The sequence below is a fragment of the Anastrepha ludens genome, chromosome Y (assembly GCF_028408465.1).
Source record: "Anastrepha ludens isolate Willacy chromosome Y, idAnaLude1.1, whole genome shotgun sequence".
Classification (NCBI taxonomy): domain Eukaryota; kingdom Metazoa; phylum Arthropoda; class Insecta; order Diptera; family Tephritidae; genus Anastrepha; species Anastrepha ludens.
In genome coordinates, this window is record NC_071504.1 from 5748591 (window position 1) to 5772105 (window position 23515).

Below are 23515 nucleotides of genomic sequence, written 5' to 3' on the forward strand. Positions count from 1 at the left end.
CTTTGCATTCCATAGAGTCAGAAAGCACCAGAAAATCACTAGATTTGCTTCTGTCGCAACCAAGCGGAGAACGTAGCTACTCCAATGTACCTCCTTTTGTGCCAGAATCAATGAAACTAATGTCGCATGAGACTAAAGTCAGTATCACAAAACTTGAAAGAGATAGTCCAAATATTTTTAAACCTCAGCAACCATCTGCAATCGGTGATAGGATATTAAAGAATTTTGATAACTGGAGCACTCCTGATATGCATTCGTCGTTGAACCCAGGCGAAGGTCAGAAATCAAATGAAAGAAATAGTATTAAATCTCCTAAACCAAAAACTGAAAACTCATCTTTGGTCGGCGACATATATTCTCAAAATGCATCACCTAATAAAACTTTAGCAGCATCTTCTGCTTCCGTACGTATACTAAATAATGATGACCCAATTGAACTCTCTGACGGCTCCGTCGAGTATCCACTACGATCGGTGTTTAATACTTCGAGTGAACTACTTTCCAAAGAGTTAAATCAAAACCAACATCAGTTAACAACTCCTCCATTAAATTTTCCCCATGTGGAGGACTTATTTTTGCCAGTGTGTAATGACACTTCGAAAGATTCAACAAGCGATCTAAATTTTAATTCGCAGGATCCGAAAAAATCAAAAAAGGCCACTAAATACTCGAAAAGTACTAAAGACATTTATCCAAATCCAACAGCAGACTTATCTTCAATTGAGCTTTTTAACACTGAAAAAGGGGGAGTCTGAAAATTGGCAGGTGGGGCCGATTTAATACCGTTAATATCAACTGGATCAGCGTATTCTTCAAAAACTATACCTTCAACTAGTTTAACAGCGACAGTAGCGACACCTTTCGCTTTACTCAAGAAAGATTTTCCGCCTCCAAAAACATTTAAAAATTCATTGTCAGCAAATATAGATGGAAATGGAATTTTATGTACGAATACAGAACGGGAGCGTGTCATTATTCTGTATTACAAAATTCTGTAAATTGCAAAAAAATTATGTTTTTTAAAATTCTGCTTTTTTAAAATTCCGCTTTCTAAAATTCTGCTTTTTCAAAACTCTGCATGTTTAATGCGAAAAATTCTGCTTTATTCAAGTTTTGTGATTTTCGTCATACAAGAAGCAACAAACTAAACATTTAATTCATAAATATACATATAGGTATGTTTAAGCGATAACAATATTTTAGTTTAGCCAATTACAATATTTTTTGCAATTCTTTTTTAATATGTAGTGTGACTTAATCTTTTCTTAATAATTCTTCGCAGCTGTTTGTTTTTCTTAATTATTTTCCTTTTTTTTCTAACTCTTTCTCCATTTTCTTTTCTTGATATTTGAGTTTTCGCTAAAATAAGTTCCTTTTGCAAACTTAGCACAAGATGGTAAAATTGCGAGTTCCTTCTTTCAACAATAACTTTCAGCCGGCGATGCCACGCTTCAATATTGTTTTGTGTTCTAGGAAACGTTTCTGTTTGCGATGCATTATGGTCATGCACTGACCAAAACTCGGGAGAATATTTGGAATTATTATTATTTATATTAATATAATTTTTATCAAACCAAACTAGTAAATTTTTTACACTTTCATCATCGCAGTTATTAAGTAATGTTTGAAAGTAATTCGGTATTTCGCTTGGCGGTACGAAAGCTAAGCTTTTAATCATTCGGACTTGCAGTGCGAATTCCACCGAAGTCCCATATTTTTGAGCCAATCTATACATAAAAAGAACATATTATTACTTAGTATACATACACAACCATAAAATAGGCTTTAATTACCTCTCCTTCTGAACCCTTCGCCATATTAGTTGTCCAAAATGGAACAAACAGCCACGTAAATCAGTATTTGCGTAACATTGCTTAATTGCCGATATGATACCCATTTCGAAATCCCAAATTATACGCTGAGGGTATAAATTTAGTTCATGGTTACCTGCAATCGTCAGCAACTCGTTAAAAACAGCGACATACTCATCAAGCAAAAAACGAGGGGCACGATTTCGCCATGTACTCTGCCATGTATGGAAAAAAGTTTCATCATAACGCGAGGAACAACATGGAAAGTTCCATCAGCAGCCCAGCAGTCACTGCTACTCAGCATTTCCAATGAAGATTTTGTCCCCAATATTATAAAAAGTTCATCATCGACCCACTTTTCTGCTAAGACAAAAAGCTCGCCTTCAAGGACATATAAATTAAGTGGCATATCAATATCGTCTACAGTTATTGGTTCTTTCATGTTCCATTTCTTTTTTCTAGTCCGCATTATTTTACTTTTTTGGGCCAATTATATGTCCTTTGTTTTGTTATTCTTTCTAAATAATAGAAATACCCAACATTTCATTATTTTTATTTGTTTTAAAAATTTTTATTTCGGACATTTTTATCAATATAACGTAAGGTTATGTTACCTTTATATATCCGCACGTGAATTTGCTACGGTTGCTTTATTTCAACTAACTATACATATGAAAACTAAGAATAACGGTTGAACAAAATGTACCTACATGACTTGCTATGATTCTTACAATCATGGGTTGCTATGATTCTTACATATAATATTAAACCACGTTCTTTCACAAAAAGTCAGTACTTAACATAAGGTAAATACACACTATAAGAACCGTTGTAGACAGGTGTGGTGAAATTGTAATTCCTCATTTGTGATAGAAGTGTAATATAACCAATTTTCCGTAGTAATAAAAATACTTAATGCTTATAATAGTGCTAAAGTACAGTTGCTCGAATTTGATCCATCTGGTATGCATCATAACGGGCATGCCTGGATATCAATGGCAGATATTATTATGGAGAGCGCATGTTACAATGTCCTGCTTTGATATGCCACTCACTTCAAGCTCATTAATAGAACATATTCTATAAAAATATATGTATAAAAAATGTATATATAAATATATTTCGTTTAGCATACGCATACATGAGTGCATGATGTTTGAAAGCGTCATAGTTTGCGTTACTTTGCGCAAACTATTCTTGGAAATTGTTAATTCTTTTATATCATTCCTGTATGGTATTTTTTTACCACCTACTTTCCGTAATTCCTGACTCGTTTGACTCATGTCAGTGTCGGTTCGGTGAAAAAATAATGTGCTTAGGGGGCGTCCATAAATTACGTGAGATGTTTAAGGGGGGGAGGGGGTCGAGTCAAATCTCATCTAATCTTACGTTGGAGAGGGGGGGGGGTCTCGGCAAATATCACGCAAGTTTTTTTCTGATTGAAACAAAAAAATTGTTCGTGCTTAAGATTTAATCTCAAGCGTAATCGTAGTATGATTAAGATCATTCACTAATTCGTTCGAAAGAAAATAATTTCATTCATACTTCGACGTTATACATTACTACTGTCAAACCACCATATTTGTTTTATACCAAATAGCTCAATTTAATCTGAATTTGCGGTACATTGTAGCCTGTCGGTTGTTTTCGCGCCACTATGAGCCGAACGCCCTATCACTCAGGTTGACGTTTGACAATTCCGGACTTTAAATACGCGTACCGATTCAACCGCTGAATTCCTTTATCAGCACGCCTATTGATCTCTATTGCCCAAGTATACGTGATGATTTAGAGAAAATATGCTGCAGTACATGCGGTATTTACTTCGCATCTATCACAAGAGCTGCAGAGCACAGGAGAGCAGCTCACATTGCACCAGCTAAGCAAGCGCGTATGCTCCGCGTATCGATTCAACCGCTGAATGCCTTTATCAGCACGCCTATTGATCTCTATTGCCCAAGTATACGTGATGATTTAGAGAAAATATGCTGCAGTACATGCGGTATTTACTTCCCATCTATCACAAGAGCTGCAGAGCACAGGAGAGCAGCTCACATTGCACCAGCTAAGCAAGCGCGTATGTTCCGCAAAGTGCGACCCTCACGGATTGTCGCAAGACGAGCTAATGAGTTACTGTGCGCAAGCGTCAACGGCTTAGAGTGGCTAGATTAGAACGAAGTTGAAGGAGCACATGATTTTACGGAAAATCATATGGACATGTTGGCCCCAATAGTCTCTCTTGAAACCGCGCATGATTCTCCATGGACTGAATTAGAGTAGATATTCTTTTTTTAATCGCAGTAGTTACGATTTAAGTCTTCTATTGTTAAATTTTTATTACACTTATAACTCTCAGCAATATTGATTACTAGTCTTAACTAGTCGTAAATAAAAGCACGAAGCAACTTTTTTTCTTTTTATAATAACAATCCAACGCGTTTACATAAGAAACCCACATTTTGAAAAATCTCATGTGAGATTGGGGGATGGGGGAGGGGGTTGAATAAAATCTCACGACATCTCACCAGGGGGGGCGGGAGGGTCAGAAAATTGAAAAAACACCTCACGTAATTTATGGACGCCCTCTTAAGAAATGTTTAATTTGTTTAAAATGCAGCAAAACACAAACGCGGAACGCCAGGAGTTGATTACAAAAATGGAATTGCATATAACAAAAACGTAATAGTAAATACCGCGTTATAAAAGTGCCCTGTTTCTTCGAACTATTATCGCATTTTATAAATATTGTTAAGTGGAACAACCACGTTGTAAAAATTTATTAATTAAAACATGTTCTGCCCTATCGCACAATCCATCGTAGCAAATCTCCGAATGTAAATGTCCGCTCCGAATCGGAGCAATTTTTTATCATGCAACCCATGTGAATTCGAAAAAGATGTTGCCATACGCATATTTTAAATTTTGACATTTCGAAATCAAATGTTTTGCAATAAATTAAAATTTCAATAAAGACAAGCGTAAATAAATTTAATTAGACTGCAATATATATTGGAAAAACAAAGCTTTTAAGTGTTATGGATTCTTCGTTGATATTTTCTATAATGTTGGTGGAGGCGGAAGGTGAAAGAAGTAGAGCGAATATGAAAATTCAACGAAAAATATTAAGGGACGCAAGCAATCCGCTCGATGTCGAGGACACAATGTAAGTATAGGAATAACTTCATAACTTCATAGGTTAACTTTATTTTATGAAACAGGTTTACTAAAAATTACCGCTTGAATAAGGCAGCGTTTTTGTACGTCTTAAGTGTCCTAGATGGAAATGTACGCTCAATGAGGTCGTGCTCCATCTCTTCGCTCCAGCGTTTGTCTTCCGTATTACGTTTTTTTGCAGAGGGTGGGTACCAGCATGGAGTGGGAAAGGACTTTGACATTCCCATGGCTCAATCCACATTTTGTGGCGTATTAAAAGACGTGTTACACACTCTTCAATGTCACCTATGTCCTCAGTGGGTGAATCTGGATTTAAGCAACGAAGAAAAAAGACAAGCAAAGATGGACTTTTATCAAAAATATGGATTTCCTGGTGCGATTTTATGTGTAGACGGAACACACATTAAAATTGTTGCGCCAGCTAAGGACAAATTCCTGTATTTTAATCGTAAAGGGTACTATAGCATCAATGCTATGATTGTAAGTCTTGAAAAAACTGATATTTCAAATATCTTTCTAATTTTTTATTTATTGCAGATATGCGATAATAAAATGAGAATTCGCTACGTGAATGCGCAGTATCCTGGCAGCAACCACGATGCTCATATTTGGAACGTAAGCAGCGCGCGAAATTTTTTTGAAAATAAATACCTAAACGGCGAACGAAACACTTGGCTTTTGGGTATGTGCATACACATATAGACCGTTTGAATAATTTTTTGCTAAAATGATTTTATTTATTCCACAGGAGACGCCGGATATGCTCTAGAGCCATGGTTAATGACACCTTTTCGTTCACCTACAACAGGAAGCGCCGAAGGAAACTACAATAAAATAAATGCAAAAGCCAGAAATACTATAGAAAGGACCATAGGTGTATTTAAGAACCGATTCAGATGCCTTCTGGGTGCTCGTGAGCTTTATTATGAACCCATGAAGGTTTGCCAAATAGTGAACGTTGCCGCAGCATTGCACAATATTTGTATGCATTATCGCGTGGTTGATGATTTTTCAGAAAATGTTGAAGAAAACCATTTTAATCAAACGTGTGAACCTTCTCCTTCAACATATACTGATGCAGCTATTCGGATAAGGGAATCTATATCTTCAACATTAACACGACTATAGTATTCAATTAAAAAATAGCAAGACTTACATATATGTATTATGTATTATATATATGACTGTTCTTTTTTGTTTTCCGCTAGCTTCCTTTTAATATAAGCCTTCCAGTCTAGCCATACCTAGTAAATACGATATATATACATGTGACAAATGGCAACCCTGCGAGGAGCAGAAGTCAGCAGTGAACAAGCGAGCAGTTATTGTGAAGTTTTGACAATACAAACGCTGTAAACCATAAGTTTTATTCTTAATTTTTTACCAAAATACAAATTTGACAATTACTCATTGTTTCATTTTTACATGGTGGCTCAACCTCTGAACAAAATACTGTGAAAAAGTCGAAGCAGGAGAATGTTCGAGAATGCCTATATGTAGATCAAGCAAAAAGAAGTGTAAAGCAGCAACAGAAGTTCAGTTAGAAGTCGAAGAGAAAAAAGTAGAACCGAAACCGGTAGAAGTTCAGTTGGAAGTTGAAAAAAGTGGGAAGCCGCAAGCAACAAAAAAGAGTCAAGAAGAAGGGGAAGAAGACGATTCGAAGCTAAAGTCAGCAGCAAAAATTTCAGTGGAAGTTGAGAAAATTGGATTAAAGTTGATAGAGTCTGAAGATTTTAACGTGAACAATATGCAGGCAACATCAAGCGTATGCAGTAATTCGGCGAATTCAGTTGAATTTCTCGAAATGTTAAGAATTCTAGAAGCCAGTAGGAGCGTAACAGTCGAACAATTTGCAAAAATTATACCAGATTATGACGGTATAACAGTTCCAATCAGAACGTGGCTGGAGAATTTCAACGAAAATGCGTCTGCGTACGATTTAACGGAAAAACAGAAGTATGTGAATGCAAGAAATAAGATGAGAGGAACAGCCAAATTATTCCTCGAAACAGTCAGCGTCTCAAACTATGAAGCTTTATGTGAAGCACTAGTCGAAGAGTTTGACGTGATACTTAGCAGTGCCGACGTTCATCAGAAGTTGATACAACGGAAAAAGAGAAATGAAGAGAATTTTCACGAGTACGTACTTCAAATGAGGAAGCTAGCAGCGCTAGGAACGGTGGAAGATGAATCAGTCATTCGATATATCGTGGATGGTCTAAAGGTACGTGACGACTTGAAATACCCTTTATATAGCGCCAAAACTTTTAAAGAGCTGCGAGATCGTTTCGAAGTTATACAGCAGATGAGCGGCAATCAAATCAACAACCTGGTAGAGCAAAAGCAAAACTACGCGAAGCCAGCGCAGAAGGGCAGAGACGGCGGCAGCGAACTGCGTGGAGTTTCGAAACAACATTGTTTCAACTGCGGGTCAACTTCACACATACGGTCACAATGCGAAGCAGAGACAAAATGTTTCAAGTGCAATGGTAGTGGGCACATTGCAAAAAATTGTGACAAATCGAACGGGAAGAGGACAGTAAGCATAATAACGAATGACAAGAGAAACAAGAGAATGCAGATCAACAACAAATATTTTTCATGTCTGATTGATACTGGCGCAGATGTATCGCTGATGCAGCAAACTGTGTATGAGAAACATTTTAGCAATTTGGAATTGAGTAAAAGTTCGGCGAAATTGTATGGTTTGGGAAATGTAACAACTACGGTTAAAGGTGCACTCAAAGCAGAAGTTTTGGTGGATAAGATAAAATCCGATCATACATTCCTTGTTATAGCTGACAGCAATATAAGTTGCGAGGTGATTGTGGGCTACGATTTCATTCAGCAATTCCAATTGGAATTTAATTCCGATGGGTATTTTTTTTCTGGAAAAATTTATCAGAAGCACGATGGGACATTTCAGTGTGTATACAATGTTGTAGAATCGGGGCAAGAAATTGACGTTGCACCACAGTACAGAGAAGTTGTAATGAAATTAATCAATAATTATAAACCGGTTGCTAACCCTGCTGTACACCCTATTCAATTAAGAATTGTAACAAAGGGAAATCTACTAAACTTTAATGAGAGTCCAACTCGAATGTCTGGAGCAGAGCGTGGCGTTGTTAAAAAGCAAATTGAGGAATGGTTAGAAAAGGGTATGGTGCGTGAATCCACTGCAAATATAGCTGGCAAAGTCGTCCTAGCAAAAAAGAAAGATGGCAGTTATCGTGTTTGCATAGACTATAGGAAACTGAATGCCAATGTTTTAAAAGACCGATTCCCTGTACCGATTATTGACGAGGTTTTAGAGAAAATGCAGTCAGCTAGATTTTTTTCAGTGATGGACCTGAAAAATGGTTTTTTCCACGTCCCTATCGAAGAAAGTAGCCAAAAGTTCACGGCATTCGTTACGAAAGAGGGTTTATATGAATTTACTAGGGCACCATTTGGTTTCTGCAACTCACCTGCGGTGTTCGTTCGGTACGTTATGTATATTTTTCAACAGCTTATAAACGAGGGAATAATGGAAATGTATGTAGACGACATAGTAGTTTTTGGTCAAACAAGCGATGAATGCCTTACAAATGTGCGAAAAGTGTTGCAAACAGCAGAACCTTACGGCTTGCAAATTAAATGGGCTAAGTGTAAGTTCTTAAGAGATAAAATAAGCTTCTTGGGGCACGAAATTCAGAATGGCAACATATGGCCAGGTAAAGATAAAATAAAAGCTGTTACAAATTTTCCTATGCCGAAAAATATTAGAGGAGTTCAAGCGTTTTTAGGATTAACTGGATATTTTAGAAAGTTTATCCAAAATTATGCAACTAAAGCTAGGCCACTAACGCAGTTATTGAAAAAAGATGCAGCATTTGTAATGGGTGTCACAGAACAGCAAGCAGTACAGAAGTTGAAGGCAGCACTTACTCAAGACCCCGTTTTAAAGATTTTCAAACAAAACGGAAAAACTCTACTTCATGTCGATGCATCAAAGCATGGCTTTGGGGCAACATTGGTGCAGCAGCATGAGAGCAAGTGGCATCCGGTGTTTTACTGGAGCCGAAAGACGTCACCACAAGAAGAAAAACTTCACAGTTACTTTCTGGAAGTGAAGGCAGCATATCTAGCGACGAAACGTCTTCGTCATTATTTGATGGGTATACGGTTCGACTTAATAACAGATTGCGCAGCGTTTAAGCAGACAGCTGCCAAAAAAGATGTGCCACGTGAAGTAGTTCAGTGGCTCATGTACTTACAAGATTTTGATTTTAATATTGAGCATCGTTCAGCAGATAGAATGAAACACGTAGATACCTTAAGCCGCTATCCGGTTATGGTAATCGAGTCACACATAAAAGCAAAAATTCGTAAAGCGCAGCAAAATGATGAACATCTGAAGGCAGTAACTGCAGTTCTCGAACAGAAACCTTACGCTGACTATGTTTTGAAAAACGGAGTTTTATTTAAACAATTAAAGGGCCTAGAACTGCTCGTTGTACCACGAAGTATGGAAAAGGAAATTATAAGAAATGTTCATAACTTCGGCCATTTCGGCACACAAAAAACGATTCACGTAATTCAACAAGATTATTTTATACCGCATCTCGAAAAAAAGGTAGCGCAGCATATTTCGAATTGTATTGAGTGCATAGTACATAATCGAAAGTTGGGAAAGCAAGAGGACTTCCTGCATTGTATTGACAAGGGTGACTCTCCACTGTCTACTATCCATATAGACCATTTGGGAATTTTAGATCCTACGGCGAAGAATTATACGTATATTTTTGCGATTGTTGATGGATTTTCGAAATTTGTTTGGATATTTCCGACCAAGTCAACGGACGCAGAGGAAGCAGTAAAGCATTTAAAAACATGGACTACAACATTTGGGAATCCGCAACGAATTGTGAGCGACAGAGGATCAGCTTTTTTATCAAATTTATTTAAAGATTTCTGCAAGGAAAATAAAATTGAGCATATTGCAATAACAACGGGTGTCCCGAAAGGCAACGGACAAATTGAACGCGTCAATAGGGTTATACTTTCTGTGTTGGCAAAATTGTCAGCTAATAATTCAGTCAAATGGTATAATTATACAGCGATGGTGCAAAAAGCGATTAACGCACATGTTCATACAACAACAAAATTTACACCGTACGAAATTATGTTTGGTGTAAAAATGAGAAACGAAATGTCTGCCGATGTAATTAAGTTGCTCCAAGATGAAATGTTGGTCGCATTCCAAGGGGATCGCAACAAACTAAGAGAGGAGGCTCGAATCAATATCCAAGCCGCCCAAGAAGTGTATAAACGAAATTTCGACAGGAGGCGTAAAAGTAGTCAGGGATATCAAAAGGCGGATTTGGTGGCGATAAAAGTAACACAGTTTTCAGATAAAAAGTTGGGGAACAAGTTCATCGGGCCTTATAGCGTGGTCAAAGATAAAGGTAATGGGCGGTACGAGGTTGAAAAAGCAGCCGATTTCGCTGGGCCGCACCTTACTTCTACCAGCGTCGACAATATGAAGCTTTGGGCGCATTATGCAGCTGAGAACGACGGGTCATCTGGGGCAGATGACGAACAGGATGACCGAATGTGACAAATGGCAACCCTGCGAGGAGCAGAAGTCAGCAGTGAACAAGCGAGCAGTTATTGTGAAGCCGCCGTAAAGCAACGACGTTCAGTTTTGACAATACAAACGCTGTAAACCATAAGTTTTATTCTTAATTTTTTACCAAAATACAAATTTGACAATTACTCATTGTTTCATTTTTACATACATATATACATACAAGTAAGGCACAGTAAACATTTATAGTTTTCAATAAAAAATGTGAATTATTATTTTTTTTTGACAACGCTTCGAGGCTCTTATTCTCGACTTCTAACATTTGTTGTTTTATTTCATTTTTGGCCGCATTCAAGCACTCCATATTTCTATGGTGCCTACGCGTTTCTTCCAGGTCGGCGGCTTTCAGGTCGCACATTTTTTCCAGTGCCGAACACATTCTCTGCATAGTCGAAGCGAGATTGTCTAGCTTCATATCTTGCTGTTCAAAATGCTGCAGACTCTTTGCTTGGAAGTCCTTTTGAAGCGCTAGCTGCTCTTTTAGAAGATCTGCAGTACTTGTACCGACTCGCTTTTGGACAGTTGGTGCACGTCTCGTGAAAGAAGGACTGCAGTTATCCGACAGCATGGATACGTCCGGATCGGGTCCACTATTCTCTGCCTCGACAGTAGCAGGTAGTCCCACACTTACTGTGCCTGGGATACCGTGTGTGCTGGTCTCTAAAGCGGTCAGTCTGATTACTTCTTCTTCCATCTCATTAAAGTGGTGCTGCTTATAGCGGCCACCGCCAGTTGTTGTTTGCTCCCTCTTGTTTTCTGACAATTTTCGCTTTATATAAGCCTTCCAATCTAACCACACCTGAAATAAAAATATGTTGTGCAAACGGTTAATGTACTTATATACAGCCCTTTATTACCTTTTTCCAGCTTGATACATCTTTGGTCGGTAGGCCTATACTATTAAGCTGCTTCGCAACATTTTGCCAAAACTCGGCTACCTCTTCCTTCGAGCATTTGGAGAACCCCTGAGCAATTTCTGGCTTCTCCTTTATTAGTTCCAACAAACTAGCATACTGCTGACGTGTTGTTACAACTTTGTACCTGTAAAAATCCAATAAAAGTTCATATACTTAAAAAATTCCTTTTTGTTTATAGTTCAGTTAATATAGGACTTACATTTTACAGCTTTCGTATTTTTCTCCTTTTAAATTTTCTTTTTATTACTACTTCTAATTTTTGTCCGTTAGTCTAACGTTGTCGTAGAAAAATTGTACGAAACGGTAAGATTTGACGTTACGAGTGTATTCAGTGAATGCTACTCTACGAATTTCGAATGTGCGTTCGGAGCTATTCGAATTGTATGATTAAAATTTCTTAGTTTCTACGAAAAACTGTCTACGACGGATTCTATGATAGGGCTGGTTATCAAAAGAAATATCAACAAAATGGTTCGAGGACATCAAAAAATTCAATCGCAGGCAAAGGTTCAAGAAAAACAAATCCAAATGAAAAAGCAACAGGGTCACAGTGCCAACGATCAAAAGAAAGTTTTCTTTACTGATTAAAAAAAGCTAATAATATGTGACCAAAACGAATAAAATCCAATGTAAAAATTTTGTAAAAATACTAAATGAAGTGGTTTGCTACTGCCGTGCTGCTTTGCTTCCGATGGCTACTAGTGTTTTATTTTTGTTTTTTGCATAACAGGTAAATTCTTACATACATATAAGAGTAACGTCCACTGTTTGATGTGCACTGTAGTAACGTCTTTGCAAAATGGAACCAGAAATGGTTCGTAGCTTAGCTAGCGCAAATTCTTAACCAAGTTTCTATAGCTGCTCTGGTGTAGATGCCGTGGCCGGCGGCGTATGAAAATGGCTGTTCTAAAGTTTAATTTGCTTTACAAGGTAACTGCGCAATTAATAATTAACATGCACAGTTACCAAAATTTACTTTTATGTAGGACAGCTAACAGAGGCGTTTTATGTTTCCAGCTATGCAATTTTGCTATTAGCAAAATTAGTGAATATACTTTGTAAGCCACACATTTATGATGATGAGCCACAGTTTGATGTCAAATGTAGCAGCGAAACACTCTGAGTAGTTTCTCCATTGTAACAAAACATTCGCAGGCACAATTACACATGCACAGTTTGAGGTGAAATATAGTAGCAAAAACACTATTGTGCTGCGCAGATAATATTCAAATATTCAAAGTGGTGGTTTATGTATTCGTTGGAAAAATTTAAAATAAACACTTACCAACTAAATAAACCATCAAAAACACAAACCAAAAGAGAAAAGGGGCATAGAGAAAGGGCAATGCGTCACTTCCGTCAGCGTACGTCAGATTTTACTACCCATATTTTGAAGTGAAAACTTCTTTAGAATCGTTGGGAGTGATTTGAGAAAAAGTGAAACGAAAAAGCGACCATCTTGGCTACGAATATTACATATAAACGTAGCGACGAACTAAATAACTTTTAGGCCAGCACCGACAGTATGGCGCGATAGCTAGCGAGCGGCTAGCAATGTGAGCTTCCGATCCAAAATTCTTAGTTCGAATCACAGGAAAAAAAATTTTTTTTTAAAATTTGCATTGTAGGACATTTCTGATTATTTATTGAAAACAGTTTTTTGGCTTTTCTATTTTTGGTTTAGATACTGAAAGTCAGTTTAAGTGAATCGGGGGTAAATATTTCGTACATTAATTTTTGTGAGCGTGTAATTCTCAAAAGGTTTATTAGAAAATGTATTGACTAGGTAGTTTGTTGGTTGTGTATGGTTATCGCTTCTCGGCCTTATGGCTAAGATCCATGATGCAAAGAATAATTAAATGGCACGTATCATGGTCCCTTTACTTTGCGCTCAGCGAATTTGACAACTAGTTACGTGATTTTAGCTCCAGTATGGCCAGATTACCATTTTCGTAACTTGATTTAGCATTTTTTTTTGTTATTTTTATTATTTTTTGTCTCGGAGTTTTAGTTTTTTAATAATTATTTAAATAATTCACTCAGTTTTATTTAGCTTTACTTTTTTTTAACATCTGGTGGCATTGCCCACGATTGCCGGTGTTGTTGGTGTTCTTCTGCTTTCGGCAGTCAAATCTCTCTCTCGCTACTGCAGAGTTGCCTAGCTTTGGATATAAAAACGCACTAAATGCCCATTTAAAGAAAATAAAACACGAAATTTTTATTGTGTTAAGTAAGAACTTTGTATGCGTGACAAATTGTCTGTAGAATGTACATTTTTTTAAAATAAATGTGTTATGCTTATGTACAATTTAATTTATGAGTTTTTTTTTGTTAAGCGAAATTCTTTTGTTAAGGGAACGACTTTTTTGCTATATTTGAAGTTATGTAACTAGATAAGGTACTCTTTTTGTAAAAATGTCAGTATGGTTTCTTTAGTATTTTCTGGTATTTCGTTGCTTATTTTTACTATGAATACACCTCTTGATGCTCTATGTCTCACTAAGGATTGATGACCGGAAGAAACGATTACACCTCTATGGTTTCAATTCGCATTCAATAAATTCAAAGGCTTTTTAAAACATGTAAAAAGGTTTTCAATCTTAAGAAGAGTTGAGAGAGGGGCATTTAATATTTTTGCATAGCCTTAAATGGAGCCAAACATTAAATTTGCACTTTCAAATTATCAAATTTTATAAGAGTAAAAAAATTTTCATTAGCACTAAAATCTTCTCAGAGTGGCCTTTTTTAAACTTCTTTTGTATAATAATACAGTTTTTTTCAACCTAAAGTCTCGGTAGCCTTAAATTAAAAACAAAAAGAAACAAACACCAAACTTAAAAATTGTCGCATTTTCGGTATAAAAAAGCACTAAATTTATCTGCAAACGTGACGTCACGTACGCTCTGATGGGCGCAATCTTCTTTCTATCATTCTTGGCTAAGATCAAAGTTTCTTAAAAAACAGTCAAAGTATCAGAAAAAATTATTGAATAGACACAAAAACAACGTCTAGTCAAATAAGCCAGAGGGCTTAGCAAAGCTGAATGAAAAGAAGCTATGTTTACCTTTATTATCGACTTCTAAAAGCAACAGTGCTACTCCATCTATGAAAGAATGTTTACCTCCGCCACTAGTTACAAATTGCACAGCTCAAACTTGTATATCAAAACCAGAATTGGCACTTATCTCATAAGTGGCCCTTCCGAAAACTTTGATGAAAGATAACCGTTTTGATGCTGTTTCCAATCTCATCCGTGATGGCGTTCTTGATAATGTGCAAATACCTGTAAATGTGTCCCTGGGTCATGATAAGAAAGCATTTCCAGGAATGAAATTGTCAGCAGAACTAGATAAAAATAAACTAAATATCTTTAAGAAAATTTCTAAGCAGAAACCTTAAAAACCATTATCTCCAAATACGAATTGCATGGCTTCGGCCCAGATTTATGGTGGGAATGAGAGCCAATTTATCAATTTGCCTTGGGGAACCACTATAACGCCATCTCCAACATTATTGAATCGCTTGACGTCTGGCGATACGAATTCGGTTTCTCCTGAGGGATTGGAAAAATCTCCAAACATGCCTATTAACTGCGATCATGGTAGTGCTATAGATTTGGCAAGCAATATTAATAGTAGTAGCTTCTCAGAGGTTATGATGCCTTGTGTATTGAATAATTCACCACCGCAGCTTGACGAAGTTAATTAACCTAAAAAGCGAAGTCGTAAGCCAGGAAGTAAAAATTCACTGAAACAAGCGGTGGTATCACCTAATAACACAAGTCAAATGGCGCAGTTAAAGAAAATTAAAAGGCTAAAATCTGCCAAATACGCATATCCATTTCCGCTTGGGAATTTAGAAACTGCGAATTTTATGTTTAACAGAATGGAACTCTGCACTAGAAAAGAGGATAATATTCTAAATTTACCACATGTAGAAGGCATAGTTCCCAGAAATTTGTCCACAAATGTCAAAGAATACCGAAAAGAGCGCAAAAAAATAAAGTGAAAAATCAATCCTTGAATATGTCGACGAGTGAAAAAAACATATTAAAACAAGAAGCTGGAGTTCCAACAAAGGAAGAAGTTAACACTATAAATAAGAAACTGATGCGCATGGATATTGTTTTACAACCGCTAGAAGCGTTTAAGAAACCTTAATGGAAACGGATAAAGAAGTTGGTAAAGTAATTGCTGCTAAACTTGCACCTACATACAAATCGCCTACTAGCAAAAAGCGATCAGCTCCCCAGATGCCTCCTGCCAATCAAACTAATTCAAGTTATTATTACAAAACAACCTTTTAATTTCTAATTGAATTTATATTATTTTATTTATCAAACGAATTTAACTTTGCATTCCATAGAGTCAGAAAGCACCAGAAAATCGCTAGATTTCCTTCTGTCGCAACCAAGCGGAGAAAAAATCAAAAAAGGCCACTAAATACTCGAAAAGTACTAAAGACATTTATCCAAATCCAACAGCAGACTTATCTTCAATTGAGCTTTTTAACACTGAAAAAGGGGGAGTCGGAAAATTGGCAGGTGGGGCCGATTTAATACCGTTAATATCAACTGGATCAGCGTATTCTTCAAAAACTATACCTTCAACTAGTTTAACAGCGACAGTAGCGACACCTTTCGCTTTATTTCGGAGCTTTTGGTTTGTTTAATTATTATTAACGATATGAAGAAACCACAAGGAGAAGGAATAACTAATTTAATTGTGCAATTGGCTGGTAATAATAAACAGTGGGATACGCATTCGAAATTCGATATTACATTTTATAGTAAGTAATAAGAGGACTCACCTTTATGGACATACGCTTTTTTCTGTTAAATGAATGTACGGTTAATAATACTTAATAAACATTTTATTAGAATTATGTTACAAACCTGTTTTCTATGCCGGCATCTATTTTATTTAATTTTTACTTTAACGTTTTTCTTTACACTCGTAGAAATAATGATCTATTCCACAAAAAACACAGTATGGTTATTATCCAGGATTATTTTATAATCTCAGATTTTGGAGACAAATTTTTAATTACGGATTGGGAGTAAAGCACGAAAAAGTAGATAATCGTAGAACGTAATATTACATAAAGAAACAAAGTTTATCGTAGATTAAAGTTCTGCTTATAATGTCTAAGTGTATGAACCTAATTTAAAAATGATTACACATGTCTGTGATCAATACATCCGCCTTTTGAATTACAGTACTTCGCTTTTGTTTTTATAAATTATCATTAAGAATAAAAATGAAATTTTTGTTTGTGTTTATATTATTTTTTGCATAAGTTCAATAATTGATGTACATAAATACAAAAAGTTTTATTTATTAATAATGGAGCCAATATATATCGACAGGTAATCCCCTCGACCTATTTACAACAACTTATATACTTAAAGATTAAAGTGTTGCTCATAATGTCTGAGTGTAGTGTCATTAAGAATTATTACACCCATCTTTTATTTATTTTACAGTATTTTGCTTTTTTATAAATTATAGTTAAGAAATAGTATGGAAATTGAACATTAAATTATTTTTCATTTTGCATTAGTTTAATAATGAAAATTGAAATTTAAATTTACAATGAAAAGGAACAATATTCATTTACATATACGGGGGCCGCCTTAGCCGAATGATGAGTACGTTACTACTATTCGGGAGTGCATAGGTTCGAATAGTAGTACTTGCCCCTCGGCAGGCAATGGCAAACCTCCGAGTGCATTTCTGCCATGAAAAAACTCCTCATAACAAACCACTTGCCGCTTGAAATCGACTTAAAACTGTAGGATCCCCCATTTGTGAAACGGCATTAAGCCACACACCACAAATAGGAGGAACTCGCCCAAACATCTAACAGAAGTGTGCGCGCCAATTATTTATGTTATGCTTATATCACTACATATCGTCCCCTTAGTATAACAATAGCCTATGTGCTCATAGGCTATTATTTTTTTATTGAATTTTTGGATTCTCCATCGTCGATTTTATATGTGGTCAAAATTTGGTCAAATTCTAGTTCCACAAAGTGGGTCAAAACGTCAGTCAAAAAATAATAAATACTTACAGACATAACGAGATTTGAGTGAGAGCTACATTCGACAAAAAGTTTGAAATTCATTTTCTCAAAACATCAAAAAATGTATAGGCTATTTTAATACTAAGGGGACGATATTATAAAACAAAGCCGCTTTTTCTGTCCCTATGTCCACGTAATCGCTTAAATCTTTAAAACTACGCAACGGATTTTGATGCGGTTTTTTTTAAAGATAGATTGATTGAAGAGGAAGGTTTATATCTATATAATGTGAAGAAATATATAAAGGGGGCGTGGCAATCGGTCAAAATGTGGCAAAAAAACATAATTTTTTTGTTTTCACGGCCATAAATCATAAACGAATCAACCAATTAAAATGAAACTTTCTTAGAGTTTAACTTTGAAATATTTACTTTCGTTCTGCATAAAAAAAAAAATTGATATATTTGTTATTTAACCAAAATTGTTTAAACAAAAGCAGCTCTTTTTCCAAAAAAAGCTGTTTGTGTGTTTGTTCGCTGTCAACCGAATGAAGCAACAGGCGTTAAGCGATAATCTCACCACACCTCATTAATGTTGAATTACATCGTATGGTGACGTATGTATGTATGTATTTACGAATCGCTCGCATTATTTCATTTCGGACGTATGTACATATGTATCTATGTATGTACTGAATTCCATGTAATTATATGCACATACAATTTTACAGCGAAATAAAACGCTATTTTCACGTTCTATATTAGTAATTCCCACATAATTAACACGTTCCCTGTCTGCTGAGCCACATATGGTTCAGGAAACGTGCGCCTGATAAGCACTGATACGTTCCTGAGCCATATGTGCGTCAGGGGGTATATAAACCACATGTGTTTCATGAACGTGCAGAAGCAAAAATGTCCCTCTACGCTCATGGACCATATGTGTTTCAGGTAGAAATACCCTACATCCGTTTTTTTTAATTATTAGTTTTACAGCGAAATAAAACGCTATTTTCACGTTCTATATTAGTAAATCCCACATAATTAACACGTTCCCTGTCCGCTGAGCCACATATGGTTCAGGAAACGTGCGCCTGATAAGCACTGATACGTTCCTGAGCCATATGTGCGTCAGGGGATATATAAACCACATGTGTTTCATGAACGTGCAGAAGCAAAAATGTCCCTCTACGCTCATGGACCATATGTGTTTCAGGTAGAAATACCCTACATCCGTTTTTTTTAATTATTAGTTTTACAGCGAAATAAAACGCTATTTTCACGTTCTATATTAGTAAATCCCACATAATTAACACGTTCCCTGTCCGCTGAGCCACATATGGTTCAGGAAACGTGCGCCTGATAAGCACTGATACGTTCCTGAGCCATATGTGCGTCAGGGGATATATAAACCACATGTGTTTCATGAACGTGCAGAAGCAAAAATGTCCCTCTACGCTCATGGACCATATGTGTTTCAGGTAGAAATACCCTACATCCGTTTTTTTTAATTATTAGTATTATATAAAGCTATGACTACAAAAAAACTAATTATTCAAAAAACGCTGTTGGACGTGTCGGTCAATTTTGCATTTTTGTATTGGGACAGGGAACGTGTTAAAATACAGTTTTTGAATAGTTTTTATTGATTCGGAGCGCGTTTAGTTTGCTATCGATTCCATACAATAACATTTTTTGTCATTTACTTTTTACGACAACTAATAGCTTATTTTCGAAGTGATTTCAGCAAATAGGTACATCATTAATCCTTAACCAATTAAATACCTTAAATACATTGTTGTTTTAATATAGATCTATGTATATGACTCTTTACAGCATATAATTGAAAAAAATATTTTTCAAGATATTACATCAGTAATTATCTTTTGTTTCTAAATGGTAAGTATTTACATATTTTTAACTGCGGCACGTACTAATAATATGACAATTTGTGGATAGGTAATCATACATATAGAACTGAGTAAATTTTCACAAAAATTATAAAGTCATGGCTGGAAGACGTCGTCGTTCGAACATAGGTCGTAGTACAGTGGTCGCCAGAAGACTACGTTCAGCAAGAGATGAAAAATCGTCAACGGAACGTGAGGCTCGCCGCAGTCAGATGCGGGATAGATATAGAGCTGAGAGAGAGAGGGAATCTTCAGTAGAGCGTCAGGTTCGTTGCAGCCGGGATCGAGATAGGCATACGGTTCAGAGGGACAGAGAATCGTCAGCAGAGCGTGAGGCTCGACTCAGTCAGCTTCGGGATAGATATAGAACTCAGAGAGAGGGAGAATCTTCAAGAGAGCGTGAGCTTCGCCGCACCCGAGATAAGGACAGACATCGAATAAAGAGAGCCAGAGAATCATCAGCACGAGTTACTAATTCATGGGTGAGTAAAGAAAATTCGGCCATGAATTATGATCCTTCGATTTCTTACAAGGACGACCGAATAGTATCAATAGGTACTATGTCAGTAGTGTGTGAACATTGCTTCGCATTGAAATTCAAGGACGAATCGAAAGGTATGTGTTGTTTACAAGGAAAAGTCAAATTAGAAGAAATTCTCCCTCCACCTGAACCACTTCACTCTCTTCTTACGGGTGATCATCAGAAATCTAATCATTTCATACGCTATATACGCCATTACAATAACGCATTTCAAATGACCTCTTTTAAGAGTAAGCAAGTCGTTGAGCGTGGCTTCATGCCTACATTTAAAATTCAGGGCAAGTATACCACTTAGCTGGGAGCTTGCTACCACTTCGACCCGATGATCACAAATTCCTGCAAATATATTTTATTGCAGATCCAGATACACAAGCATCTACGAGGTGTTCAAGTGTTGCACGGCCAATTGATAGAGATTTGATTAGATCTCTCCAAGATATGTTACATTCTCATAATTGCTACATACAGTCTTTCAAAACTGCGATTGAGAGTGTTCCAGCAGATACTCCTGACTTTAATGTCGTAATCCATGCAAATAAAGTTCCTGTTGGAGAACACAGAGGACGATACAATGCGCCTTCCACGAGTGAAGTAGCAGTGGTGATAGCCGGACAGCAATTTGACAAAAGAGATATTGTATTGCATAGTCGTGATGATAATTTGCAAAAAATTTCAGAGTTACACAGATCTTATGACAGCTTACAATATCCTTTGATGCTATGTCGTGGAGAAAATGGTTATGCTATTAATATTTCTCAAGTTGACCCAATCGGTGGTACACCTCTGCGTAAAACAGTGTCATGTATGAACTACTATTGCTACCGTATAATGACAAGACGTAATGATTTCAACACTTTGCTTAGATATGGAATGTTAACAAACCAATACTTGGTAGATCAATATGCTAAAATTGAATCTGAGAGATTGGCCTACATCCGTAATAATCAAACTAAATTGAGAGCCGAAAATTACGTTCATCTTCAGGATGCTTTACAGGCGAATGAACACCACAACGGCATTGGGCAGTTGGTTATACTACCTTCATCATTCACAGGTGGACCTCGATATTTACACGAAAAATCGCAAGACGCCCTGGCTTACGTCAGAAAGTACGGCAAACCTGATTTATTTATAACTGCAACATGTAACCCAAATTGGTCGGAAATCAGAGAAAATATTAACACCAATTCACCACAAGACAGATACGATATAGTTAACAGAGTCTTCCATTTAAAAGTACAGAAAATTCTGCACCTCATTAACAAGTCTCATATATTCGGTCCGCCGCACTGTCATATGTACACAATAGAATGGCAGAAGCGTGGCTTGCCACATGTACACCTGCTGGTGTGGTTAGTGAACAAAATTAGACCAAACCAAATTGACAGGGTTATTTCAGCTGAATTACCGGATAAAGATGAAGATCCTATCCTATACGAAATCGTAAAGAAACATATGGTACACGGCCCTTGCGGGACTTTAAACCCGAATTCTCCATGTATGCGAGATTCTAAATGCACCAAAAAATTTCCGAAGTTGTTCCAAACTGAAACAATTACTAGCGATGATGGATACCCCAAATATCGTCGACGATCGCCAGAAGGGGGTGGGCAAATTGCTACCGTCCGAAACATTGATATTGACAACCGATGGATCGTTCCCTATAATCCGCTCCTTTTGAAAATTTTTGATGCCCACATCAACGTGGAGTTGTGCAATTCAATAAAGTCAATCCAATATGTTACTAAGTACATTAATAAAGGCAGTGATCAAGCCACTTTCAGCATACAATCACCAAATGAAGTGGAAATATATCAGTCTGGACGTTACATCTGCAGCTCTGAAGCTGTATGGAGGATTTTATCATTCGAAGTGCACGACCGGTCTCCCACAATTGTCCACCTTGCAGTTCATTTAGAAAATGGACAAAGGGTATATTTTACTGAGAACAATATACAAGAAGATATTAATAACCCGCCGGATACAACATTGACAGCATTCTTCAAGTTATGTGCTCAAGATGATTTCGCGAAAACACTGACATATGACAGAGTTCCAAGTTACTATACATGGAACCAGAGTTCTAAAGCTTTTCAACGGCGAAAAAAGGTACTGCGGTTGATGGTTTCCCCGGAGTAAAAAAAACGGATGCTCTTGGCAGAGTCTATGTGATTCATCCCAACAACAGCGAATGCTTTTATCTGAGAATGTTACTTCATATTGTAAAAGGCCCGACATCCTTTGCTCACCTAAGAACTTTACAAGGTGTTGTTTACAATACTTATCAAGCAGCATGCAAAGCTATGGGGCTCTTGGAAGACGATTCTCACTGGGAAAATACATTATCAGAAGCAGCTGTTTGTAGTTCAGCTACATCATTAAGATATTTATTTGCCGTCATAGTAGTGTTTTGTCAAGTAACTGATTCTGTTAGTCTATGGAATAAATTTCAAGAAAATATGGCCAGTGATATTCTGATTCGGCGACGGCAAGAGTCAAATTCTGTTGATGTACAATATGACCAAAACATATTTGACGAAGCATTATTTGAATTAAACAAAATAGTGCAATTACTTTCGGGTAAAACGATCAAGGATTTTGGGCTGCCGATGCCAGCTAATACTACTAACTCTGATTTAACTAATAGCGCCGAGTACACAAGAGAAACATCATACGATCAAACGAGACTTTTACAAAATATAGCTCAAGATGAGCCACGATTAAAAATCGATCAGAAAAAAGTATTCACTGCATTACTATCAACAATTGATAACAATGAAGGGAAATTGTTTTTCCTTGATGCCCCAGGAGGCACAGGAAAAACATTTTTAATCAATCTGCTTTTAAAAAAAGTGAGATCTACCGGAAAAATTGCGTTAGCTGTTGCGTCATCCGGCATTGCCGCTACTCTTTTGGAAGGAGGCCGAACCGCACACTCTACATTCAAGCTCCCGCTGAAAATCGCAACCGATGATGATAACAGCGTCTGTAGTGTTTCTAGACAGAGCAATACAGGAAAATTGATGCGTGACTGCTCATTAATAGTCTGGGACGAAGCTACCATGTCAAACAAGACGTCTGTGGAAGCACTGGATAGGACAATGCGCGATTTGCGCAACAAAAATTCCCCTATGGGTGGATGTACAATTCTGTTCTCAGGAGATTTCCGTCAAATCCTACCAGTTGTGACTCGAGAAACACGTGCTGACGAAATAAATGCTTCGCTAAAAAGATCCCACCTTTGGTCGCATGTCAATAAATTAGATCTTAAAACTAATATGAGGGTTTCGTCATCTTCACGTGAGAACAGGCTATTTCCAGAGATGCTACTAAAAGTTGGCAATGGAGAATTAATACAAAGTGAGGGAAGGATTAACCTAGAAAACCTTTGTGTTTTGATAGACAACATCCAAGAGTTAGTCAACAATGTCTATCCTGACATTGATAACATAAGTTATAAGACAATATCTTGGTTTAAAGAAAGAGCTATTCTGTCACCAACTA

General features: G+C 36.8%; 2 protein-coding genes across 2 annotated transcripts; one reads left to right on the forward strand and one right to left on the reverse strand.

The window, feature by feature from the left end:
- Positions 1 to 5116: 5116 nt before the first annotated feature.
- On the forward strand, positions 5117 to 5687 carry LOC128870609 (putative nuclease HARBI1). Its single transcript, XM_054113262.1, has 2 exons — positions 5117 to 5465; positions 5523 to 5687. The coding sequence occupies exons 1-2, from the start codon at positions 5211 to 5213 to the stop codon at positions 5685 to 5687; spliced, it is 420 nt and encodes a 139-aa protein (XP_053969237.1). The 5' UTR covers positions 5117 to 5210.
- A 4950-nt stretch (positions 5688 to 10637) lies between these two features.
- On the reverse strand, positions 10638 to 14840 carry LOC128870598 (uncharacterized). The gene is made up of 4 exons (XM_054113251.1): positions 14818 to 14840; positions 11475 to 11658; positions 10848 to 11416; positions 10638 to 10689 (listed from the first exon to the last, which is right to left on the reverse strand). The coding sequence occupies exons 1-4, from the start codon at positions 14838 to 14840 to the stop codon at positions 10638 to 10640; spliced, it is 828 nt and encodes a 275-aa protein (XP_053969226.1).
- Between the last annotated feature and the right edge of the window lie 8675 nt (positions 14841 to 23515).

Excerpts from the sequence above, each read along its gene's own strand:
- LOC128870609 (XM_054113262.1), top strand. The coding sequence starts at position 5,211 with ATGGCTCAATCCACATTTTGTGGCGTATTAAAAGACGTGTTACACACT. Across the intron at positions 5,466-5,522 it reads ATAGCATCAATGCTATGATT|ATATGCGATAATAAAATGAG; the intron begins GTAAGTCTTGAA and ends TATTTATTGCAG.
- LOC128870598 (XM_054113251.1), bottom strand. The coding sequence starts at position 14,840 with ATGACCCAGGGACACATTTACAG. Across the intron at positions 11,659-14,817 it reads ACCCAGGGACACATTTACAG|GTACAAAGTTGTAACAACAC; the intron begins GTATTTGCACAT and ends GGATTTTTACAG. Across the intron at positions 10,690-10,847 it reads GAGAATAAGAGCCTCGAAGC|CGTTTGTATTGTCAAAACTG; the intron begins GTTGTCAAAAAA and ends TATGGTTTACAG.